The sequence below is a fragment of the Stomoxys calcitrans genome, chromosome 5 (assembly GCF_963082655.1).
Source record: "Stomoxys calcitrans chromosome 5, idStoCalc2.1, whole genome shotgun sequence".
In the NCBI taxonomy this organism is placed as follows: Eukaryota; Metazoa; Arthropoda; class Insecta; order Diptera; family Muscidae; genus Stomoxys; species Stomoxys calcitrans.
In genome coordinates, this window is record NC_081556.1 from 72,249,154 (window position 1) to 72,273,017 (window position 23,864).

The window sequence follows — 23,864 nt, forward strand, 5'->3', positions numbered from 1 at the left end:
TGTATTCTCCAAGATATAGTCATTTACAGGTAGTGGCAATTGCCCAACAAAAAAATATTGAGTGCACTATCTCCCAAAATCAGTGGTTAATGCAGCTATCGTTAATCTGATTTTGTGTATTTTACTAGTTCGCGCTATTTTTCATTGATTGTGTGTGTCATGGTTCTTAACTATAATACACACACAATAAAAACTCGTTGACATCTAGTGCACTTCGAGAGAAAAAATTGTATTACGGTACCCTACCATGGCGAAACATTTAAAGGTGGTCTCATTTGTACAACAACCACAAATCATATGGTGCTATTCGCCATCTTACCATCAAGATGATCGCCGTTTTGCCAACATTGTTAAGTAAAGAAACTTGTGTGCTTGTTATGCTAAGTTATGGCTGGTACTGTTTTCGTTTTTCACGGTTACTATTTTCGCGATTACTTTTTTGAAACACTGCGCAAACAATTGAGTGAAGGTCCTACTGAATGAAATCAGCTTTTTTTTTTGCTTTAAAATCTATTATCTATGAAAAGTAATCGGCGAAAAATATCGCGAAAAACGAGTATAGTACCAGACTTTATGGCCGAAATGAGCGAAAAATGGTAACTTTTGTTTTCAAAAAGTACTTTTTAAACTATTTAGTCTTTAACCAACTCCGTTTATCATCCCTGGGATAGCAAAGCTGCAGCAGAACTGAACTGAAGCAAGCATAAAGTTTAAGAAGCGTAGAGTTTGGAGCGTACTGGATTCGAATCATACTATATCTTGCTTTATTCGTGGTCCTAATCAAATTCCCAGTTGCATACTAATATTATCCCAAAATCATTTTGACTGATGTATACATGAGTGAGTGATTTAAATAAAATTGAAAAATTTCGTTGTGTAAAGTTTGCTTATTATTTTTTTTGTTTAGCATAATTGTCGGCGTTCTCCGCAATAAATATTTACTATTTGGTTATATTTAATCGAAATTGTTGTGACCAAACATTAGTTTCGCACCAAACAAAGAGAAATTCCTGAAATGTGAATTTCACCATTCACAAGCGGGGCGAGGAAAAAATCAATAATCCTACTGCTGCTTGGCGAAATAGGAGTCGCTTAACACAACAAATACGATAAAAATATGCGAAAATAAACAACAACAATCTGGCGCAAAGAAATTCAAAATGTCGGACGAGGAGTCAATTTCTGAGGGGTTTTCTGCCAGTGAGGATGAGTGGAAGCCCAGCAAGGAAGTCAGAGGAGGCGAATCCTCGGACGATGATGACAGTGACTTTGAAGAGTCGTCACCAATAGCTAGTGCTACAAGTGCACCAAAGAGAAGGTTTGTTAAGGGAAAATCATTGGTATTTGCTTCATTTCCTCATTGATTTCATTTGATAGCAGAGTTGAACGTGAACCCAAGGCTCGCAGTTCTACGAAACAGGTTTCATCCAAAAAGAAGCCCGGGCAATCATTGCGTGCCAAGCTGTACAACAAATATAGGCCGCTGCCGAAAACATTTTCTCCACCAAGTAGTGACGGCAAAAATTCACCATCCGCTTCCACTTCACGAACGAAATCAAAAAACGCAAAAGCGCCCAATGAAAGTAACACAAAAGACCGCAGTGAGGATGATGGTTCCAGTAGCGATGGCAGCATCGATAACTATTTGGTTGATCCTGAGGAACTCGACATTCAATCTAGCTTCTTCAATGTCTCATCAAAGACCACTGCAGATAAGCCATCCGTTTCCCCAGTTCCTGACTTTGATTGCAATGCCGGTTTGGGCAACCTGTCGGACTCAGCATCGGATGAAGATGAGAATAACGTGTCCGTCAACTTTATTAAGAAGGACGAGACTAAAGCATTTGATTTTCGCAACATACTCGAAAACGTCAATAGTCTGGAGCGAGTGAAAGAATCACTGGCAAAGCAGGCAGCTGAAGATGCATCGAAGAAAAAGTCTCGCACTGCTTCGAACAAACTAGATACAATGGATGTATACTCATTACTTGCATTGGGCGAAAAACAACATCGATCCCACAACGACGGTGAAGATGAAGATGACGAAGAAGACGATGAGGAGGCAGCTGCAGCTGCAGACAAAGAACGTCGCAGCAAAGCCCCATCCAAACTGAGTAAGACTAAATCAACTCGTGTTAAACGCCATACAAAGACACGGCCTGCATCGACGCTAATAGCTGGAGGCGATACCGACGATTCTGAGTTTGAGGAAGTGGCAGGTAGGAAACGCAAGTAGTGACACCTTCTATATAGGTTGGTGATGGTTGGTTGGCTATAGACTTACTGTTGTTATACCTTGTGGCCATTGTTATGATTGTAGTTGATTTTTACTTGTCTATATGTGTCTGTCAAGTTTATCATTTACACCAAGTCCTTAAGACGAAAACGCTAACAATATTAGACAGGACTATGTAAGAAAAAGTCTCATGTGCGCGCGCTTCCACTGACTCAATAATCAAATGAGACTGCATAGATACTAACAGCTACTGCATACTAATATAAAGTTATGCTTTGATGCAAGTTTTTGGATAATAAAACAATACCATAGAAAATGCAATCAATAACGAAAAGCAGGTATCATCAACAAATATTAACTCATTTTTCTTAAATTCTAAATATGACGCTAAAAAAGATCAAGAATGTGGAATAATTTGATATAGGTAGTTTTTATTTATTTATACATTACTTTCCAATCTGTTTTTTAATGGTTGTGACTTCCTTTTCATTTAGTGTTTACTACTAATGCTCTTTATTTTTATTAATTTCATTTCAATTCATGTATCTGCCGAGTAAAAAAAGTTCATATGGTTTGATCTGAGAAATGATTATATAGTATGTATGTATATTTCTTGACAAAATTGAGCCAAAGTTTTTAGTAAAGAATTAGGATCTTATTCACAAAACTTAATGTGGATTTGAAAAAGGTTTATATGACAATTTTTTTTATAGAACTGTCAAATAAACCTATTGTATTTCAAATCCACATTAAATTTAATCATTTTCATTGGAAAGCACCAACGCCCTTGTCTGATACCACAAAACTACTCGACCGAAATCATGTTTGGGAAAGTTTTTTGTTTTGTTATTTCCCTTTCTTTTACGTTTTCTAGCTATCTTCAATATATTCGATTATAGATATATCGATCGGTTCATTTCCAAAAGGCTTCATTGCAGAGTCTGTTTTTTAAATTGCTCTAGACCATTGTTTTAGATATATCTTTATGTCAAGTCAAAAGTGTGTAAGACATATCGTAAATGTAATGCAATTTTGTTCCCTATACCAATTTATAGATTTTGAGATAAACGTATTTTGTGATAAATGCTTGGAAAAAGGGAATGTTTGCCACATTTTACTCGCGAAAACTAAAAATAAGACACCGCAATTTTTTTAAAGTACCCGTTGTTGCGATCCTGTTCTTCGGTCCAAAGGACCCTTCCTCGCGGGAAAATTAGAACCATGAGCGTGACCCCCGCTTGCATTCAGAGACTCTTGCGCCGAGACTCTCCACCCGATACCGCTGCTTGGCCGCGACTTTAGTTACAGCCAGTATTGAAGATTTCTCCCCAAATTGGGTTGTTATTTTCGAAAATGGGGACTAAATTTTTGACTTGGGTATTTGATGGGGATTCGGAGCAAAACTTGGTGATTTTTCGGGGAGATATTTTCTGTTAAAATTTTTTGATTTTACTTTATTATTTTTTTTAGTCATATTTGATAAACATCTACATAACATAAATCGGTACAATTTACACCACGTTATACTTGCTGTGCTTTATTTCAGTACTATATAGTACACGAATAACCGGTTATTATTATCTGTAATCGCATGATATTGATAATTATCCAGTGCAGCTTTGCACTGAAATTCTTCCCAGAACATATGACATGCACTTGATAAGGGTTGAAACTCTATTCGGCTTTGCATGTGCACAACTTTCATACTCCACATACAAAAAATTGTAAATGAAAAATGTGTGAAAATGTTTTTTTAGGCTTATGACTTAAAAGTAGCAATTAGGCATATTTAATCCTAGTGTAATATGATGGCAGGATTGTGTTGTTGAGATTGTTCACAACAAAAACAGTACCCTGCTTAAGATAAAAAGAAAAAACAGCAACTACATCAATGAAATATTACGTCAGTTTTTTATACAGTGCAAAGCACGTTTTATCGACTATTATTGCATGATAACGATAACAATCTATCCAATTCAACTTGGCAATGGTTATCTATCCAGTACGCCTGACTTACATTGAATGTAAAAAACAGACTCTACATCCATTTTTCCTAACTTCAAATCCTTAGTCGGTTGAATTGTAAAAAACAGACTCTACATCCATTTTTCCTAACTTCAAATCCTTAGTCGGTTGGCCGTCAGTAAAACATATTTTTGTCCAAGAAATGAATTCTATTTTTTTTTTATAAAAAGCCTTTCAAAATTGTTTGGGGACATATATTCAAAATTGAGGATTTTCGGGGACAAAAGATTCAAAATTTGGGGACAAGGGACGGAAAAATACTGGCATACGCGGTTGCATCTACCCCTACCGAGTATTCCACAATCCACAATCTGTGGACGCTCCCGTTAGCTCTTAGCTCAGCTTCTCATAAAACCGTGAACACACAAATCGGACTTCAACCGGTGTGGTGCTACCATACGGCAATGCAAAAGTATACACAGCTTTCTAACTGTACAATTGGAACGGTTTGTCGTTATTGTAAAAAAGCTGCATGTTTTTGAAAGGTGAGAAGTGCGTCTTCCTTACAAGTGTCGTTTATTTAAGTCGAGTGATCTGTTCTCATATAAAATAGTTGCAAACGTTGGGCTTTGCAAAAAGCAAGCAAATATATTGAAAACATGGCATTTTATTTGAGAAGACAAATAATGATGCAGCAACGCTTAATAGAAAGGTTTGTAGTTGAATATGCTGTGCATGGTTTTATTGATAAATTTGAGTTCTTCTGACTATTTATGTGGATGCAAATGAGCGTTTGCCATATGGCAAGACCAATGCTATTTATTCCCTCCATAAAAAGATAGTTTGTCTGTCCAAAGCTAGTCTAGCCTAACTCTTTAGAAAGTAAGCGTGCTTTCGACAGAAGGACGGCCGAACATGGCTAGATAGGGGTCTTAGATTAATATTTCAAGGTGTTACAAAGGGAATGACGAAATTATTTTATCCCCATACTATGGTGGAGGGTATAAAAACCCGGAAATTGTGTGTCTCATTCATGGTTACATGAGATAGAATGTGGCATCCTACTTAAATTAGAGCTGACAAACTATCCATATTCGCTCCATTCGATAGTTCCGATATTTTTCTTCTTAACCTATTAGTACATAGTGTCCGACGTTTTTATTTCTTACACTACGTGTAAGAAAAGAAGTTGAAACACATCACAATTCACACTTGTTCTATAATTTTAATCAAGTTTCAACTTTAAAGTTCTTGTTTACTTTAAAGTTTAAAGTGAAAAAACTTCCAAAAAAAGCAAGGGTGACAGGTGCATGAATAAAATGCAAATTTGCCCGTGAAGATTCCATTAAGGTACAGGGGCAAACTTCTCACATATCAATCAGTGCTGTCCGATTCAAGTTTAAGCTCAAGGATATGGGGCCTCCTTTTTAAAGTCGAGTCCTAACGGCGTGCCCCTGTGCTAAACCTCTTGGTGAAGAAGTTTTTACATGGGGGCAATACCAAATGGTACTGTACCTCACATATGTCGCCAGCATTAGGAGGAGTTAACCGCCGCTGGAAAATGTTTCTGATGTTCTCGCCAGAATTCGAACCCAGCCGTTCAGCGTCATAGGCGACATGCTAACCTTTGCGTTGGTGATAAACAAAAGCACGAAAAATTAAATTAAAACTAGTGGTACGTTAACGGGACCAATATTTTTAAATTTTACAGCAAATTCTAAGAATATGCGTATTCAAATTATGATGAAAATGATGCAGATTGACATATATTAGGTGCACTCGCGGCATATCATCATTTATAAAGTACGCTCTGTAAAAACCAAGTTTTGTTTATACATAAAAAATTAAATCGCTTATTGGCCATCATTCATTTCTAAACAAAATAAAATTTTTGAATAAACTGTGCTAGGGAGCTTTATCGTATTTAGAGCGCGCAACAAGCCGATTACTGGCATTGTTGTTGTTGTTGTAGCAATGTGTTGTACACTGAGACGGCAACCCTTGTCGATGAAGGACTCCATCGGGTCAATCCGATACGTACAACTGGCTGCCATGGGATTGGTACTAGCATAGATGAATTTCCATAGTGGCATGGGATATTTATCTGCACCCTCTTTTCAACATAACCTAACTATCGATACTATCAATAATTTAAAAAATTTGTTAAATATATTATTAATTATTAAAAATACATATTTTCAAAGAAAACACGTAAAAATAAAACGAATATCTGCAACATTCCTGAAACCATATACAACAGCCAATCAGCTTTACTGGAGCTTTATTTGAGAGATTTGAAAATCCGTTTTCAATCAGGTTTTATTAAAAGCGCCTTACAAATTGGTGGTTTGGGGAATTCATGCACAAAATTTCTGCATGATTGGCTATTAATTGAGGTTTCTCAGGAGTTAAAATGTAAAATTGGGCACTAAGATGCCATAATCCAAAATTGCTCAATATTACAGTACTCGACTTATCGTGTCCTTTTTACCTTTCTACTAAAGTGGTAATATCGATGGATGCCATCGTTTAAAACTGTCGATAAGATCGATAGTGCCATCGATAGTTTGCCAGCTGTAACTTAAATATTGTGGCTGGGATAACTTAATCATTGGTTTAATTTTTGAATTTTTGTAACTACCACCATAGGGGGTGGGGGTGTATTAACTTAGTCATTCCATTGGTAACAACTCTCGAAATATAGATTTACGATCCCATAAGGACATACATTCTAGATCGTCTTGGCGTTCAAGTCCATCCAGCCATGTACGACCGTCCGTCCGTCTGTGGCATTCACGGTAGCAGTCGACTGATGTAGGTCGTTGGTGATTGCAAATGACCGAAATCGATTCATATTCAGATGTAGCTCCCATATAGAATGGTTTTTCGATTTGACTTCTTGATACCGTAAAAGCTGCAATTCTTATTGAATTTGGTAGAATTTTTGTACTTAGTGTTATAAACAAATCTCTCGATAGGTCAACTAAGTCCATTTATGTATTTTTTTTAGCAGAATCCAAAGTGGTGGTTTCCCAAGATTCGGCCCGGCCGAACTTAGCACATTTCTACTTGTATTTTTTATAGTTTCGGCGAAAACATGTGATACTTTAGCTATGCAAAACTTTCTTACAATATAATAAGTGGCGTTTGGACCCAGCTATACAGATACGAAACAATCTTGGTACAATTGTGGCACTCATTTTGAAGGCGGTCTTAGTCTTGCTCTTTTATATCCTTTAAAAATACCAAAACAAACTTATCTTGTGTATCGAGATACAGAATATAGAAGAACTTGCAAAGCACACGTTGCAATTTCCCTTTTTTTAGTTTATTATAATTTACCATCACTCCATGATTACATATTTATAAAATATTTATTTTGAAAATGCATTTAAGGGTTAATACAGTTGTATGTCAAGTGACTGCATTTGCTAATTCAGAAATTAGCAGTAGTTAGGAATGGAGAATCATTTAAAAATTCTAAAGAGTAAAGATCAAAGATAATAAATAAAAATAGCATTAATGGTAAACAATTGAATATTTATCTTTTAATATCTGATACAAAATTTGCTGGCTCTGGCCGGAATTGTTGCATTCACACTTCAAATTTCGTTGTTTGTAACTGATTGATTGGCAAGGAGCTTTTTCAGAGAATAAAGTGACAGCAATTAAGGCCACGGACAGGGGCTAACTTTTTAGTTTTTTTTTTTCTATTGTTATTATTGTAAGTTATGAACTCTTGGACTGACATTTCTATTTAGCAAAACCAAATCTTTAAGTGCGAATGTACTGTTCAAACATTATATTTTTGGTTGCCTTTTTGTTTTTGGCAATCAACATGGTTGATTCAATGCCAAATAGCGAGTTGAAATAGACTTGACACTTATCAAAAAAGGAAAATTATTGTATCATAAACCACGAATGATTAAAATAATACGCTAAGTATACAAAACTGTATGTTGTTCTTTGGTACATTCTGTTCCCAATTAAGAGTTATTAACAATTTTTATTTATCAAAAGTTTACAAAAGTACAAAAATCTCCTTTGGGTATTTTATAGTTTGCTTCTTCGAAAGCTATCTTTTCTTCTGAACTATTGAGCTCATTGAAAGTATTGGCACTGAGCGAGGTGTTTGTCAGCCTCGGGAATAACAGTTGGATTATAAGTCACAGAAAGAAAAAAATATATGTGGAGTAGCATCAAGTTGGCCAAAATACTAAAGGACCTTTGGTGAATTTTGAAATTTGCGGACTGTATTCAGTCAATCCTTTTGTCTGTTGTAGTCGAGTTACAAACTAAAAAAGATGTTGAGTTGAGGTTTTTAATACAAAAACACTGGTTAAATTCTTGACTGGGCCAAATCGGGCTTTGTGCATACATTTGGTAAATGACGAGTATGGTCCATATCAGATCACATACACCTATTAAATGTGTATTTATTACCCGATATAGGGGCTTCTGAACAGTGAATTATTGTGGATCCCTCGATACCATTATCCAAACGAACAAAATTCAGAAAACCCAAGACCAAGCGAAAAAAAACCCAAAGTCAAGACCATAATTTTGTGGCTTTTGCGGCGCATCTTGCATGTCTCCGTTCACTAGTCATTGCTTGTTCGTAATTGCGGCGAAAGAAGTACCATAGACACGATATTTTAATTCTTGTGACTTTTTTTCTGGTCCCATAAGTAAAGACAAACCATGAAAGAATACCGTTATGCGAGCGAAGAATCGCTTGAAACTGTCCACAGGTTTGGAAAATGCATTGGCACAAATGTATTATATCGAGCGGGCGCAAAATAGAAATAAATAAATAAAGAATTAAAAAAAAAATCTTCTTTGAAGAAAATTATTTTTACTTTTTATATCTTGACTCGTAGTTCAATTCTACGGGGAAGCGATCCGACCAGTTCTCGTCCTGGAACGTATATCTATTGATACCGTTACATAGACCCCATTTTCCCTTGTTCCTTAGTGGAATGTTCCTTGGCAAAATTTGCAATTTTACATAGACCCCACAGCCGTAGAAGCCGTGGTGCTGAAATTTTTGCATTACAAAAAGGCAACTCCCAACGTAAAAATAGGAGATTATGTATGTATATAATGCCACATCATGTTGCATACGAAAAATATTGTTTAAGCTGTTATCACTCTATATGGTCATGTCTTATGACAGTTCACTTTTATGTATCATTTGTATTTCAAATTATCGTGTTTGGTATCACACACACTAGTACATATATGTTATTTTTGTATGACATAACCTAAAAATGTAACAACAGCTCATATTTTAAAGCGTAAAAATTGTTACAGTTGTGAGAAAGCTAATGTTGTGAAAATAATTTAATTTGGCGTTGCTTTCATCCGACTGACAGCAAAAATAGTTGATTTCTTAATGTTTTTGTCAGATGAAATAGAGCACCGCTCTAAACGAAAAATAACATTTGCTATTTTGAAATGTGATTGTGTGATATGTGAAAATTTTACAATAGCAAAATTTGACATATCACAAGACAAGAACATACAGTGTGATAGAGCCTTAAGTACACGCGTACTTCCTGTAATGAACAGAAGTATTTGTGTACACAATAAAATCTGAATTTGTGAATGTACACTCTGAAAGTCACTCGCACAGAGCACAAATCTCTGCAATATCAGATATTATTTTATACAAATATCAAATTATACGAGTATATATATATACATCAGAAAAAGATTAAAAAACAAAACGAAAAATCAAACCTAACCTTAGTAAATGTAGTTAATTTAAATATTTAGAACTGAATTAAAACGAATTTACTTTAAAAATGTATTCATATGTTAAAAAGTAAAAAAAAAAACAAACAAAAACAATTGAAAAGACACACAACAACGTTAAAATAACAAAAAAAAAAATGTTAAAAAGACACTCTTATGTTAGTAAGAATAGAAAATTTACACGCATACATTAAAAAATATAACATACCCGAAGAAAATAAATGCAGCAGCTGAAATAATGAATACGATACCTAGCTAACACGTATTATTATACCAAATCAATTAAAGATCTAATTATTAAACAGATGAACAAACAACAATCCAATAGCAAACAATTAAATACACACACACATACATACATAGAATATCTAATTTTACCAATAACACAATAAAGAGAGAGAGAAAAAAACCAAAGCTATCCGAGAATAGCTAAATGCAAATCAGCACCATTCTCAGACGTCAATAAGTCTAACTGTTTGTTATGAGTGTGTATGTTTCTTCAGAAAATACCGTTATTTGCCAAATTTCAAGTATTGATACGACCACGTGTTGATCAACAACAAAACCAATTTAGATGTAAAAAAGACAACACAAACAAAAACCTTCAGTGTACTCGTATATGTATATGTTATGTACGTTCGAATATGAAATAATTTAGAGCACTTACTCGATATTTGCTGAATACACACAAATAAATGTTACCGAATATGCAAATTTATTCCCGTTTTTGGCTTTTTCTTGTTCTTTGTTCGAATTAATTATCTAGTTAGTTAGATTTTTGCCAATTAATTACTTAATACATAGCGTCGATTTTCATGCTTTAGTTTTACATACACCAGCAAATGGCCCAAATGATCACTGTTTCGAAAAAAACAACAAAATGGTCCAAATGGTCACTGAAAGAAAAGAACACTGTGAGACCCGTTACAAATCAGGTTAAACTCAATAAGTCAATAGTGGCGTATGAAATGCTAAAGCATGCAAACGACAATGTTATCTTACTACCTATTCAAAACGTGCAATTTGCATACATGTGCACTAACTAGTCTTAACGGTAGTAGAGAGCAAATGTTTCTGAACCCTTAAATGCATGTTTCGTTTTTTGCCATTCAATTTGATTTTTGATTTTCTTCCGAAAATGACATACTACGTAGAATGTGGCGCGGTTTAGTGTCACTTAGAAGGAAGGATGTATCGACGTTAGAAACGCACCAGTAAAAATGTGCTAAGTTCGGCCCTGCCACATCTCCTGGATTCTGCTAAAAATGTACAGTAGCTGACAAAATTTGTATTTGAACTATTTTAGAAAAATCAATCGAGACATCAACTAGTCATATCGGAGGATCGTTATATGGGGGCTATTGTTATTTATAGAACAACATTCATATGTAATTGAGTGCGACCTATATGGGCATTGAAAGTTAGAAACGTACTTCACACATAAAAATTTCAGCAAATCGAACAACAAATGTGGCTTCTTGGTAGGCTTGCCAGGTGCTAAATGCTAGATGCCGGGAAACCCAATTGCATAAATCAGGATTTTACAAAAAGAATAAAATCTAATTTAAAATCCAGATGGATATGTTTCTAATTCCATAGAGTTTTACTACCACATAAATACCCAAATCTTTGATGAGCTAAACAATTTCAGTTGCACAAGTTTGCTTAATTCAAATGTTGGCGGTAAACTTGTTTGAGCTTAAGAATAAATTCGGAGATCGGACAATATGGCAAATATAATCTAACTAGGAAAGTATTTTTCAAGGGTGTCAATTGGTCTAATAAAACTCACTCCCAAGTTTTAAAGAAATCGGCTATAAATTAAGACTACGGGAAACGGATCGGACTGTATGGTAGCTATATCTGTTGAGAGTATGATGGGACCTATTTGAATAGGGTGTCGAAGGAACTAATACATCTTGCTGTTCCAAATTTCAGAAATCAGGGGATAAAATGGCAAATCGAGGGTTTCCTATATTCCAAATTTGGTCCAAGATGGAACGTATTTGGTAGGTGTCAATGGTTCAAATACAACTAAGCGAAATGGGATGAGCATGCGCCCCTAACGAGCTTTAAATGGAAAATCGAGAGATTGCTTTATCAAGGGGCTGCATAGGGATATGACCCATACGTAACTTCATCAATATGCAGTTCGATAGTATACTGGATACAGTAATCAGAAGAACAGACACACTTAAGAATGAAGATAGACCAATCTGACAGACAAATGTGGTTCAATAAACCAATTTGATTCTTCTTTGCAATCAAAAGACGCTTCGTAGCCTTTAGAATTAAGCAAATAAAATAATGCGGATATAAGAAGGCCCCATGACCCAGAATGCTTTTACGCGCATTAGTTTCAAAATAGGTATTGCAAAACAATTAAAAGCTCATTTTTATGGGTGCAGCAAACACACCGTATGCAATCATCTCTCAAATAATTGCGGGGGCGGTTCCATTTGTAGCCAAACTAACAAAGAATATACAAATAAATTGGGATTTATTTTTTAACCAAATCTTTTATCTCGATACATCTCTCGCTGGAACTCTACGACTAAGATGGGGTGCGTCCAGAGGGATCTGGGTCTGAGTCGAGTTGGTCTGGCTTGACAGTTAAACAGGTGACGTGTGGTCGCTGGTCATATACGGGACTTGCACGTCTGCATCAATCCTTGCTCTGTAGGAATTGAGACGGGTGCATCTGCTGGAACGTAATTGAGCCAGAACTACTCTGGTTTGCCGGTCAATTTCTTCAGGTGCAATGGGAGGCGGTCGTTCTCCAAGGACTACATTCATCCGGTAGACATTTACCGTAGACATGTAGTTATGTCTTTACACTGGTAGGATCTTTGTTTCCTGAGGGAGGTGGTCTACATGAGAACTGGGGAGACAGCCCGTCGCAGTTCAAAGGGTGGCATTCTGACAGATCTGAACATTATTCCACTATATATACGTGGTCAACAAGGTTTTTTTTTATCTGCACCCCAAGTGCTGCCAGCAAGTGACTTGAGGACCTTGTTTCTACTTTTGACTTTGTCGCAAATTTCGGTGCATGTGGGGAGAATGTGTAAGAGCTGTCAAATGTGACGCCAAGTATTTTGGGACACTTGATGGTCGGAATCATTTTTCCATCGACCATCATGCACCTCGCGCGTATTTTTAGTGAACAATAGGCTGAAGATTTGGAGGCAGATATCTACAGATTCCTTACAGGGAAATATGAGGCAAGTTCGTTGAGGTAGACGTTCAACCTATCGCAGATGTCAACAATAGGTGGGCCTGTTGCCATGATCGTATAATCGTTCGCATATAATATGATCTCTATGCACCCGCCCTGGTGCTTCGACTTCTTATCCCTAAATTCCACAAATGACTGGCGACCACACAGATAATTCGTGATCCAGCGTTTCAGGCCTGGCTGGAGGGACGTGTTGGCGATAGTTTGGCATGGCTGACCGTGTCGCATGCCTTCGATAGGTCCAGTGTCACGAAGACCGTCCCATCACATGGCCTGGCTAATTGAAACCACGGCAAATGTGTGCGGTGATGGCATGCAAAGCAGTTGTGGTGCTATGCAGTCTTCTTAATCCATGTTGATGCTCGGCGAATGGAAATTCTCCTGCGAGGCTCGTGAGGAGTAATGCCTCAAGCGTCTCCGGTCCTTTTCAGGCTTCAGTAGCGGGATCACCCATTTTCCCATTTTCCAGACATCGGGAACTATAAGAGTGTTCAAAGACAGGTTGAGGACAGTAGTAAGGTGAGGTGATGTGGTGTGGTGTAGTGTTAACGCGTGACCGTTGTGTGTGAACATCTTTACGGATATTGAACTGGCCATCAAGGCAATAACAACCAGGACGGTGAGGTCACGAACAGTTTTGGAGTGTTAGAAAGAGATTAACGCCTTCGCTGAGGATGGCACGATCCTCCTTCTTTAGTTGCCGTGCCATAGCTGAATAAGGGAGAATGAAAGAGCTTGGTTAACCCAATGCCTATCGGGTCGACTCAGTCCGAGTTAAGAAAGTGGGCCATAGGACTGCTGTCAATAAACTTGGTTAACCCAATGCCTATCGGGTCGACTCAGTCCTATGGAACGGTCGGCAGGACGACGAAGTTCCATTGGGAAGATCAGGATCGTGAGAAGACGAGGCTATTACGGAATGGAAGTAGGAAGGAGGTCAATATAGCTTTTGGTATCACAACGGGACACGAAGGACTAGGAGCTCACTTATCCAAAATCGTTACGGCAAGTGATAGCATGTGTAGATCATGTGGGGAAGATGATGAGACGTTGGAACATTTTCTATATCATTGGCCTCTTTTCGCTGCTAACACTAAAGTGGGTACACAATACTCGACATGAACCGACTTAAGGGCGTGGTATGGAAAATAATAATTTTATTAGTAGCACAGAATTCCTGAATTAGATTTTCTTTTTCGATTACTGGCTTAGGTGTATGCCATGCCACTATGAGCATGAGACGGATAATTATGCGCATCCTTTTTTAATCTAGCTTAACCTACTTTACTCAGTTTGGTGAAAGAAAGCCTATTGCATTGACTGTTTTTTACGAGGTAAATGATTTTTGCTTCCATTTTAAAAAATCATTCAAAGAGTTTTTAAATCACATAAAATACTTCAGGACACTGCTGCCAGTGGTACAGTCTTGGATTGACGGAACCCTAGTATTGCTATCTGAAAGATTATGTTATACGGATGGATCAAAGCTGGAGGACAGAATGGGCCTGGGGTCTACATTGAGAACCCAGGGACTGAGATCTATTTTAGACTGCCTGACCATAATACGGTCCTGCATGCGGAGCTCCGGGCGATCACCGAATGCGTAAGGTGGTGTGGTGTTAACGGGAGGACATCGAGTATGAACATCTTTACGGACAGTAAACAGGCCATAAGGGCAATAACAACCAGGATGGTAAGATCACGAACAGTCTTGGAATGTAAGGAGATTAACGCCTTCTCTGAGGATGACACGATCCGTATCATTTGGATGCCGGGCCATAGCGGAGTAACTGGGAATGAGAAGCCAGACAATTTGGCAGTGAAGCCCAGGGTACTGCCGTCACCAAACTTGGATAACCCGAAGCCATTCGGGTCGACGCAGTCCAGTTAAGAGCGGCGACGAATGCGCCTGCAACCCTGTGGAACAGCGAAAAGGTCGGTAGGACAGCGAAAATCCTTTGAGAAGACGAGGCTATTACTAAAAGGAAGTATGAAGTAGGTCTGTATAGCTCTCGGTATCATAACGGGACACATAGGACTAAGAGCTCACTTATGTAAAATCGGTGCGGCAAGTGATAGCATGTGTAGGGCATGCGAGGAAAATGAGACGTTGGATTATTTCCTATGTCATTGCCCGGCATATCTGTAAGAGGCGAAAGGTGGGGACATGATACCAGACATGGACCAACTTATGAAAACAATTTAGGATTTTGTAAGTAGCACGGAATTTCTTAAATAGATTTTCTTTTTGGAGGTTACTTTTTTAGTATTTACAAGCCGATTACTGGCTTAGGTGTATCGCTGTAGGGGCATGGGGCGGATTAATATCAACCTAACCTAACCTAATACTTCAAAAGAGGAATATCGGATTTCATGTAACATTAACGTTTTTAATCGTTTCCCTCTTTGCGGTTACAAGAACAAGAAAGTATGTGTTTATACGATACATTCACTTAACCGAGTGTTCACTCTTTCCTAACAGCAATGTTTTTATGTAGCCACTTAAAAACTTTTTAAATTTGTTTTTTTTTTTAATTTTGTTTAGATGTCATAATATTGGGTTGCCCAAAAAGTAATTGCGGTTTTTTTAAAAGAAAGTAAATGCATTTTTAATAAACCTTAGAATGAACTTTAATCAAATATACTTTTTTACACTTTTTTTCTAAAGCAAGCTAAAAGTAACAGCTGATAACTAACAGAAGAAAGAATACAATTACAGAGTCACAAGCTGTGAAAAAAATTGTCAACGCCGACTATATGAAAAATCCAATCAACTGTCCTGGTGCCAAATTTCAGCTAAATCAGTTGAGTATTGAGGCTTCCTGGGTTCTCAAAAAGTCAAATCCGGGAATTGGTTTATATTGAGGCTATATCAGTTTTTAGACCGACTCGTATCATACTTGGCACGGATGTTGGAAGCCATAACACAAGTCCTTGTGCCAAACTTCAGCCTATTGGGGCGAAACTTGAGGCCTCTAGGGACTCAAGCCGTCAACATTGGGAATCGGTTTATATGGAGCTATATCTAAATCTGAACCGATACGGCACATTTGCAATCTCCAACAACCTACATCGATAAAAAGTATCTGTGCAGATTTTCGAGCGGCTAGCTTTACGCTTTCGACGGCTTTCGCGATTTTCACATGGAAATTGCTAGATCGATTTAGGATGTCAAGACGATAAAGAATGGATATACTCTATGGGTTCGCAGATTAATAGAATCGAATTAAAGAAATAATTTTTTATGAAATAGCACTAAAATATCATACTCTAGGAAAAAAAGATGAAAATTCGGAACATATTTGGAATTAAATTGTATCTAATTATATCTAATTAGATATAATTTGATCCAAATATAACTGATGACAGATATAATTGGATCTGGCCATATCAATTTGTTTTACTCGGGTTATTCAGTTATTTGCACTGCAAGATATGCATATACATATATAGCCCAAGATATAATTGTATCTAAGGCCAGATATAAAGAATTAAATACAGCAGATCTAATTATATTTGGTCAAATATCCAATTATATATACTACCAGATATATGTAATTATAGTATCAGATTCATTTATATATAGTTAGATATAGCAGATCAATTTGGATCTAATTAGATCCAATTTTATCTAATCCCAGATATCTTTGGATCTGACCATAACATTTTTTTTACTCGGGTATAGGATACCTATACGCAAGTTTACATGTGCGTACTTAACTTTTAGGGGGGGGGGGGGGGGGGGGGGGGGGGGAAGATACCATAAAAAAAACATTGACCTTCTTTTTGGAAATTATTAAGTAATTTTGTGAAATGCTCAATTGCACCTACTTTTAGATACTTCGGAAAATGCTGACACAACTGCCACAGCCACAAGTGACATTTCACACAGTGGTAACCTTGAAATTCACATTGAGCTCCCATCTAACCATCGCGAGAAGAAAACCCGTACCCAGCAAGATTTGGAAATGGCTCTTAAGCGAAAATTCAACCGAGATATGAAAGAACGCCAGTTGCTTATACACAAAGCAAGTCTACTATGCCATTTTGGTCGTACTTATTATTACAATCGTCTGTTGAATGATACCATACTTATGCAGAAGACCTTGAAGCTATTACCCAGCAAGAACGCATATCCATCGGAACGCGGCACTGAAATTAAGTATTATCAATCATTAGTTACATGGTTCAAAGGGGCGATTACTTTGAATTCACAAAATCTTTATCCCGACAAGAAAGCTGCCAAAAATAAGGCAAAAGCACACAGCCAGTTGCTGCAGCAAATTGAAAAGAAACAAGCGCGCTGCAAACAGGATATGGTGTTCATTTTTGTTATCTTGCTACGAGGCATGGGTCTGCAATGTCGCTTGGTAAACAACTTGCAGCCCTTGGCCTTAAGACCATCACAATCGGATCTAATATCAATGAAAACAAAACAGGATGATAAAGATCGTGATAAGAAAGGATCTTCTATAAAAAGTAAAAATGTTTCCATCAAACACGAGTCGGAGTCAGACAGCAAACAAGACAAAGACAAGCCTGGAACATCGTCTAAGGCTAAGACCACGGTCACAGTGAAGGATGAAGACAAAGGCTGCAAATCCAAAGAAACTCTGCATCTAAAGCCAAAACAAGCGAATACGGGCCAACAAAAATCCAATGTCGACAATGAAAAGCCCAAAGCGACTTCATCGAAGGCTTCCAGTAGTGGAAAACAATCAAAGGAGGTCAATAGAGAAAGAACGTGTCCCGCCGACTATGTCAAAAGTTCACACTTCAAGCAAGGATCAAACCCAAAAAAATCTGATAAAGAATTATCAGTCGGTAAACCTCAGCCAGCTGGAGTGTCATCAGGCAAGGCAATCGAAAAAGTTGCACAGAAAAAAGAAGAGAACTCACCAAGAGTTTCGAGTAGGAAGAATAAGAAAATAGCAAGTGAAGAGCTTATTAAACCCCAATTAGAGTTTCGTACAGAAAATAGTGCAGAATTGACGAAACCTGTCTCTGTCACGGTTGGCAAAGAAGAAAATATTGTTGCTGTTGAAAGCTCCTCAACTTCAAAAATTGAAGTTTCAGTGCAGCAAGATCAGAAAGAATTGGCTAAACAGAATGATGCTAATTCTTCGAAAATCAAAGAATTAGCAAATTCTCAGAAAGAGAATAAGAAAACAAATCTCAATCGTTTAAAACGAGGCAAAGCCTCAGTTGATTCAGATCGTACACAAATTAAAAAACTATTTATTGAGTCAGGCACCCCACTCATACCAACCGTTATTATAAAAGGTGGCAAGCAAATAGAAAATGATGACGTCCCCACTACCTCGACGCAAACTCGAGTTACGCGATCACGCAGTAAGTCTCCTCAAATTCACATATCCACCGAGTTTTTGCAATCTAAGCACTACAAGGAAAAGTTTCCTGGTATTACAAAACAAAATACCAATATCAAAAATAAGCCTCTGCGCGGAAAAAGTCCCATTGAAAAAGTCAAAATATCCCCAAGCTTCTTATCCAAAACCAGTGAAAAGAATGTAGCCACCAAGAGAATATTGCGTTCGAGCCAGAAGACTAATGAAGTCGCCTCAACCGAACCAGATGCAGGCTCAAATGTGAACTCCACCCATCTACAAATACCACAACTGGATGGTGCTGATGATGATCCCTTGCCTGGCAAAAGGGAAAAATCCCTAAAAAAGAAAGCAACTAAAAAGAAAAAAACTGCCCAAAATCAAACAACACAGGATTCAGATGAAGATTTTGAACCGTCGCCAGTTAAAAGGCCTAAAATGGCTCCATCGGCGCCAAAAAGAGACCGCCGAGTTCTCTCCACCGATGAAGATGAGAAGACGACGGACAAACAAAAGAGCCCCACCGCTGCGGATATGTGGGTTGAAGTATGGTCCGATGTCGAAGAGCAGTGGATCTGCGTTGACATATTTAAAGGAAAAGTACATTCTGTTGACAGTATTCGGGTGAGTTTTTTTTTTATTTATTTTGCATAGAGGTTCTTTTAAGGCCTCATTTAATGTGTGTTTATTAGGTAATAAAGAAGGCAATTCATTCTTCATTACACCACTAAATTTATGTATTAAATACATGCTTGGCTTTGAGTTACAACAATAGGAGGCCTGATCGTATCTATGCCACTATAACTCCTATACTTACTTAGGTAGCCAGAATGGAATCTACGATTCCAAGGCCGTACAAAGGAAATTTCAAACGATTTGGTTTTTAGGCTTCGCACATATCTTGCATCAACTTCCAAAGTTTGAATCTTTTCGATCTCGCCATATGGTCGTCACATAACCAAAAGTGGAGTGTTATTTAATATATCATTGTCGCCATATAGCTCATACATCTCGTGGTTCAATTAACGCAGGATTTTACGAAGGATTTCTCTCGTATACACCCATCACTGCCACGCAAGTACTCTTGCTTCGTACGCATATAAGAGGCTATTGGTATCTGGTGGCGCTAAGTTTTGTCTCTCCAAAAGTGTCTTCGCTCTTAATGTCTTTTCGCATGATCGGCAGGTGACTTCATCGATAATACACTAGCCGATCTTTTTCGATTTTTTTTTCGAAGGCCGCAGGTGCTGCTCGCTTTACCACTACTAAATTTTCTATGAACATTATATTAAGTAACAGGGGATAGCTCACTGATAGGCGGCCCCTGTTTTATGCTGAGTCTGAACGACGTGCCGAATATCGACATCACTTGGTAGAGAAATAATAACAAGGCAGGATACCTCACAAATGTAGCTAATATTAGTAAGGGGATAATCACCGCTAAAAATTTTTCTGATGTTCACGTCGGGATTTGAGCCCATGCGTTCGGCATCATAGGCGAACATGCAAACCACTGCGCCACGGTGGCCTTTGCCGATTTAACCGATCCATGATGCCCATATCAATATCGTCGTCATTACTATATGTTGTTGGTTGAATGGTGTGACTTTTTGGTGCTTTGTGTTGCCGTTTTTTCTCCATTGTGGTCTACTTCAATGCGAAAGTTCTCTATACGACATAGCCTCATATCTCTCGATTAAGTCATGACCATTGCTGTTTCTTTCCTAGCGTTGTACCTATTACACCTTTCCAAAACTGTTTAAAACCTACGCTAACATAATGCTTGACCCCCTTTGCCTCGAACTTTTTACTTGCCCAGATCTATTCTATTTGTCTAGAGAAGCAGCGTTTGGACATTAAAAACCTTATTCACAAAACCTAATGTAGATTTTTCAAATCTTAGGTTTATTTGACAGTTCTATAAAAGAAATCCAGAAAAATTTTTGTTAATAAGGACCTAAATGCTTAAAATTAGTATACCTGTATTTTTAGAACTTTTATTAGTCACCTATTGCTTATGAAAGTGGCTAACGACAATATTGCGTTTAAAATTGTTATAAAAGAGATAAATACTTTTTCAACCTGGTTATCCACCGCCTTTAGTTATCAAACTACAGATTGTAGCACTATTTCAAGTGATCGAATATTTTTGGACTATTTAAACAAGTCAGATGAATGCAAAGACGTTGAAATTTGAAGTTTAGCAAGAAAATGAGTCTTTATTGAATATAATTGGAAAATACTGATTCGTGGTTTAATACGTTGTCAAGACGGCATTGTTTCGTAGAACCATGCTCTAGCTTGTTCAGTCCTATTTCATTCAAAAGTTCATCGTTGCATACATGCGTTGTTGGATTCTCAATTTCTTTATTTATACTACCGTCGAAACCGCTTACCTGTAAAACGCTTTAGTGAAAAATCTCGCTTAAGTGAAACATGATGGAAAGAGCCATTCATTTTTGCTGTTATTCAACGCAATTGAATTCGCTTAAGTCGAAATCGCTTAATTGAGAATACCACTAAACTGAAAAAGTTTTTATATCCCAAATTCCGTTTTTATATGAAACTGAAATCGCATAAGTGCGAAAAGTTATTTCTTTTGGGGGTCTTCATTGAGAGCCCAGGGACTGAGATCTGTTTTAGACTGACTGACCATAATACGGTCCTGCAGGCGGAGATTCGCCGATCACGGAATACGTAATTCAGAGCTACGAATTTGAGCAATTTTGAGCAAGATGATGGCGAGGATGATTCGGCGGAGCCAGGCCGTGACTCGAACCTGGACGCTCGGAGCAACAGCGAGAACAGTTGTCGTTGTCTAGCGTACGAAGCTACGCAATGAATTTGATATAAGTTCAACCTACCAACTTAGGCCCTTGAAGACTTCACACCTAAAAGTATCCGATAAGATTTCCCTAACCGAGGATCGAAACACGTCATAGAATGGTTGGTGTTTTGATTTCTTTTGGCTTAACATTTCCATTGCAAAAAAAAAAAGGAAAAATTATGCGTTCGTCTCAAATGAGAATACTAAATTTTTAATTTTAGTTAGTTTAATTTTGCAAACGTTTACAAAATATCATGCTAATGTATGTTTGCTTGTATGTATATCTTAATAGAAATCTGCTTCGTCAAATATGGCCTATGTATTTGCCTTCCAAAATGACCTCAGTGTAAAAGATGTTACTGCCCGATACAGCACTCATTGGACTACAGTAGTGAGAAAATCAAGAATAGATAAATCTTGGCTGGATGCCGCTTTAAATAAGTATCGGGGACACCGCACAAGCCGTGACATAAAAGAAGACCAGGAACTACGGCGAATACACGAAGAGAAGCCCATGCCAACGTCAATTGGGGATTATAAAAATCATCCTTTCTATGCTTTGGAACGCCATTTACTTAAGTTTGAAGCCCTTTATCCTCCAACTGCTCCTACCTTGGGCTTTATACGTGGCGAGGCTGTGTACTCTCGGGATTGTGTTCACACCTTGCACTCCAGAGATATTTGGCTTAAACAAGCACGCGTTGTGAAATTGGGAGAGAAGCCTTACAAGATTGTTAAGGCCCGACCAAAGTGGGATAGGGTATGTGTGAAATCACAGTTGCAATGCGTGCTGAAAAACTATATAGCTTTATTATTTTGATTAAGATTACCCAAACAGTTATCAAGGATCAACCTTTGGAAATATTCGGTTTTTGGCAGACAGAAGATTATGATCCACCAACAGCTGAAAATGGCATTGTCCCCCGTAACGCCTACGGCAATGTGGAGCTTTTCAAACCCACCATGTTACCCAAAAAATGTGTTCACATTCGTTGTAAGTACAACTTGTGCATAATACTTGTGTATCAGCTAATGACGATATTTCCTTCTCTTTTTAGTACCCGGTCTTAATCGCATATGCAAAAAACTTGGTGTAGACTGCGCCAATGCAGTCGTCGGCTTTGATTTCCATCAGGGAGCTTGTCATCCTACTTACGATGGATTTGTTATTTGTGAAGAATTCCAGGATCAGGTAACAGCTGCCTGGTATCAAGATCAAGAAGATCAAGAGCGCAAAGAACAAGAAAAATACGAAGCTCGAGTTTATGGCAACTGGAAGAAATTGATACGTGGTCTTCTGATCCGAGAACGGCTTAAATTGAAATATGATTTCTAATACAGCAAAAATTTGTGTATTATGTGATTGTCCTACTCAGGAAATCTGCGTTTTATGCAGCTGGTATTTTTTACACCGTTATTTTTTTTTTGTAACCTTTACTTTTTTTGTTCCTTTTCATCGTATTCCATCAAATATATTTGTTACGTGTGAACTTGTATGAGATTTTCCAGTTCTCGATGTGTATTAAACTGCCACATACTCATATTTCTCTTTCTTCAAGAATAAACCCTGTGACAGCTTAAACCATTGAAAAATTATTTTGTATTATTTGGGAACAGAAAGTATGGATATAAAAGTTGCTGGGCGATATTCAATCGGAAATGGTGATAAATAAAGCATTGATTTAGCACAGAAGAGAAAAATACAAGGCCCAAGTAAAAGTTGTGACAACCACACGCAAAGATAGGGCCACTCTCAACCCTGCAATGATTTTCTTTCACGAATATCAATAAACCGCTATAGAAGTAAGATGAATAGAATTGAATTAGTGCCTCGGTTTGGGTGAAAAGTGTCATCTGTCGATATATCCCCACATGAAACTAAGGATTAAATAAAGAGTAGACTCTGGCCGACTGGAACTCAAAAATAGTTCACAAGCACTAAGGGTATTTAAGATCATGAAGGCCATACGGATGCTTTTAAATTTTCTTGCATTTTATTCTTATCTAAAGGCTATGGGGAGGTATTCCTGACAGTTTTCTATTAAACTCAAAATTATTCAGAGACTAAAACTAAGTACTGCACGAGGACTAGTATGGCACCAAGAACTCGAGAAGGTTGGTATACGCGGTATGACGGAAAGGTGCAAGGTATAACGGCGGTGCTAGGAAAGCTCCAAGAGCAGCATTGAATGCGATAAATGATTTGAGACCTTTACACTTATAGGTGGAGTGCGCGGCGTTGAAGACTGCCCTCAGACTGCAAGGGTCAGGGACATGCCGTTCTTTGGATTTCGGGCATTCGTTTGTTCTGAGGTAGGCCGCTTGCGTGGAATGACTACGTGACATTGGCGACTATATGCGGGGTAGATCTTTCTTTAATGGCGGCCTGAAGGTTTTCTTCCCGGGAACGGAGCTATGGGATGAGTGCACGGGGAAATGGTATTTGTGGAATTCATAGGAATTAGGGATTTACAGACTTCCGACCGGGTGCAG

General features: G+C 37.7%; 1 protein-coding gene across 3 annotated transcripts; it reads left to right on the forward strand.

Moving 5' to 3' along the window:
• The first annotated feature begins 248 nt into the window (after positions 1–248).
• Positions 249–22,964, forward strand: LOC106085040 (DNA repair protein complementing XP-C cells homolog). 3 transcript variants are annotated; one of them, XM_013249040.2, is made up of 8 exons: positions 379–596; positions 672–840; positions 908–1,318; positions 1,378–2,219; positions 17,034–19,168; positions 21,664–22,131; positions 22,197–22,365; positions 22,430–22,964. In XM_013249040.2, exons 3-8 carry the CDS (start codon positions 1,161–1,163, stop codon positions 22,705–22,707), a joined length of 4,050 nt encoding a protein of 1,349 aa, XP_013104494.2. In that variant the 5' UTR covers positions 379–596; positions 672–840; positions 908–1,160; the 3' UTR covers positions 22,708–22,964. The 3 variants fall into 3 exon arrangements, with proteins under 3 accessions (XP_059224860.1, XP_013104494.2, XP_013104495.2); XM_013249041.2 differs by having other exon boundaries at positions 380–596; positions 1,381–2,219; XM_059368877.1 differs by lacking the exons at positions 17,034–19,168; positions 21,664–22,131; positions 22,197–22,365; positions 22,430–22,964 and having other exon boundaries at positions 249–596; positions 1,378–10,676.
• Positions 22,965–23,864: the final 900 nt, after the last annotated feature.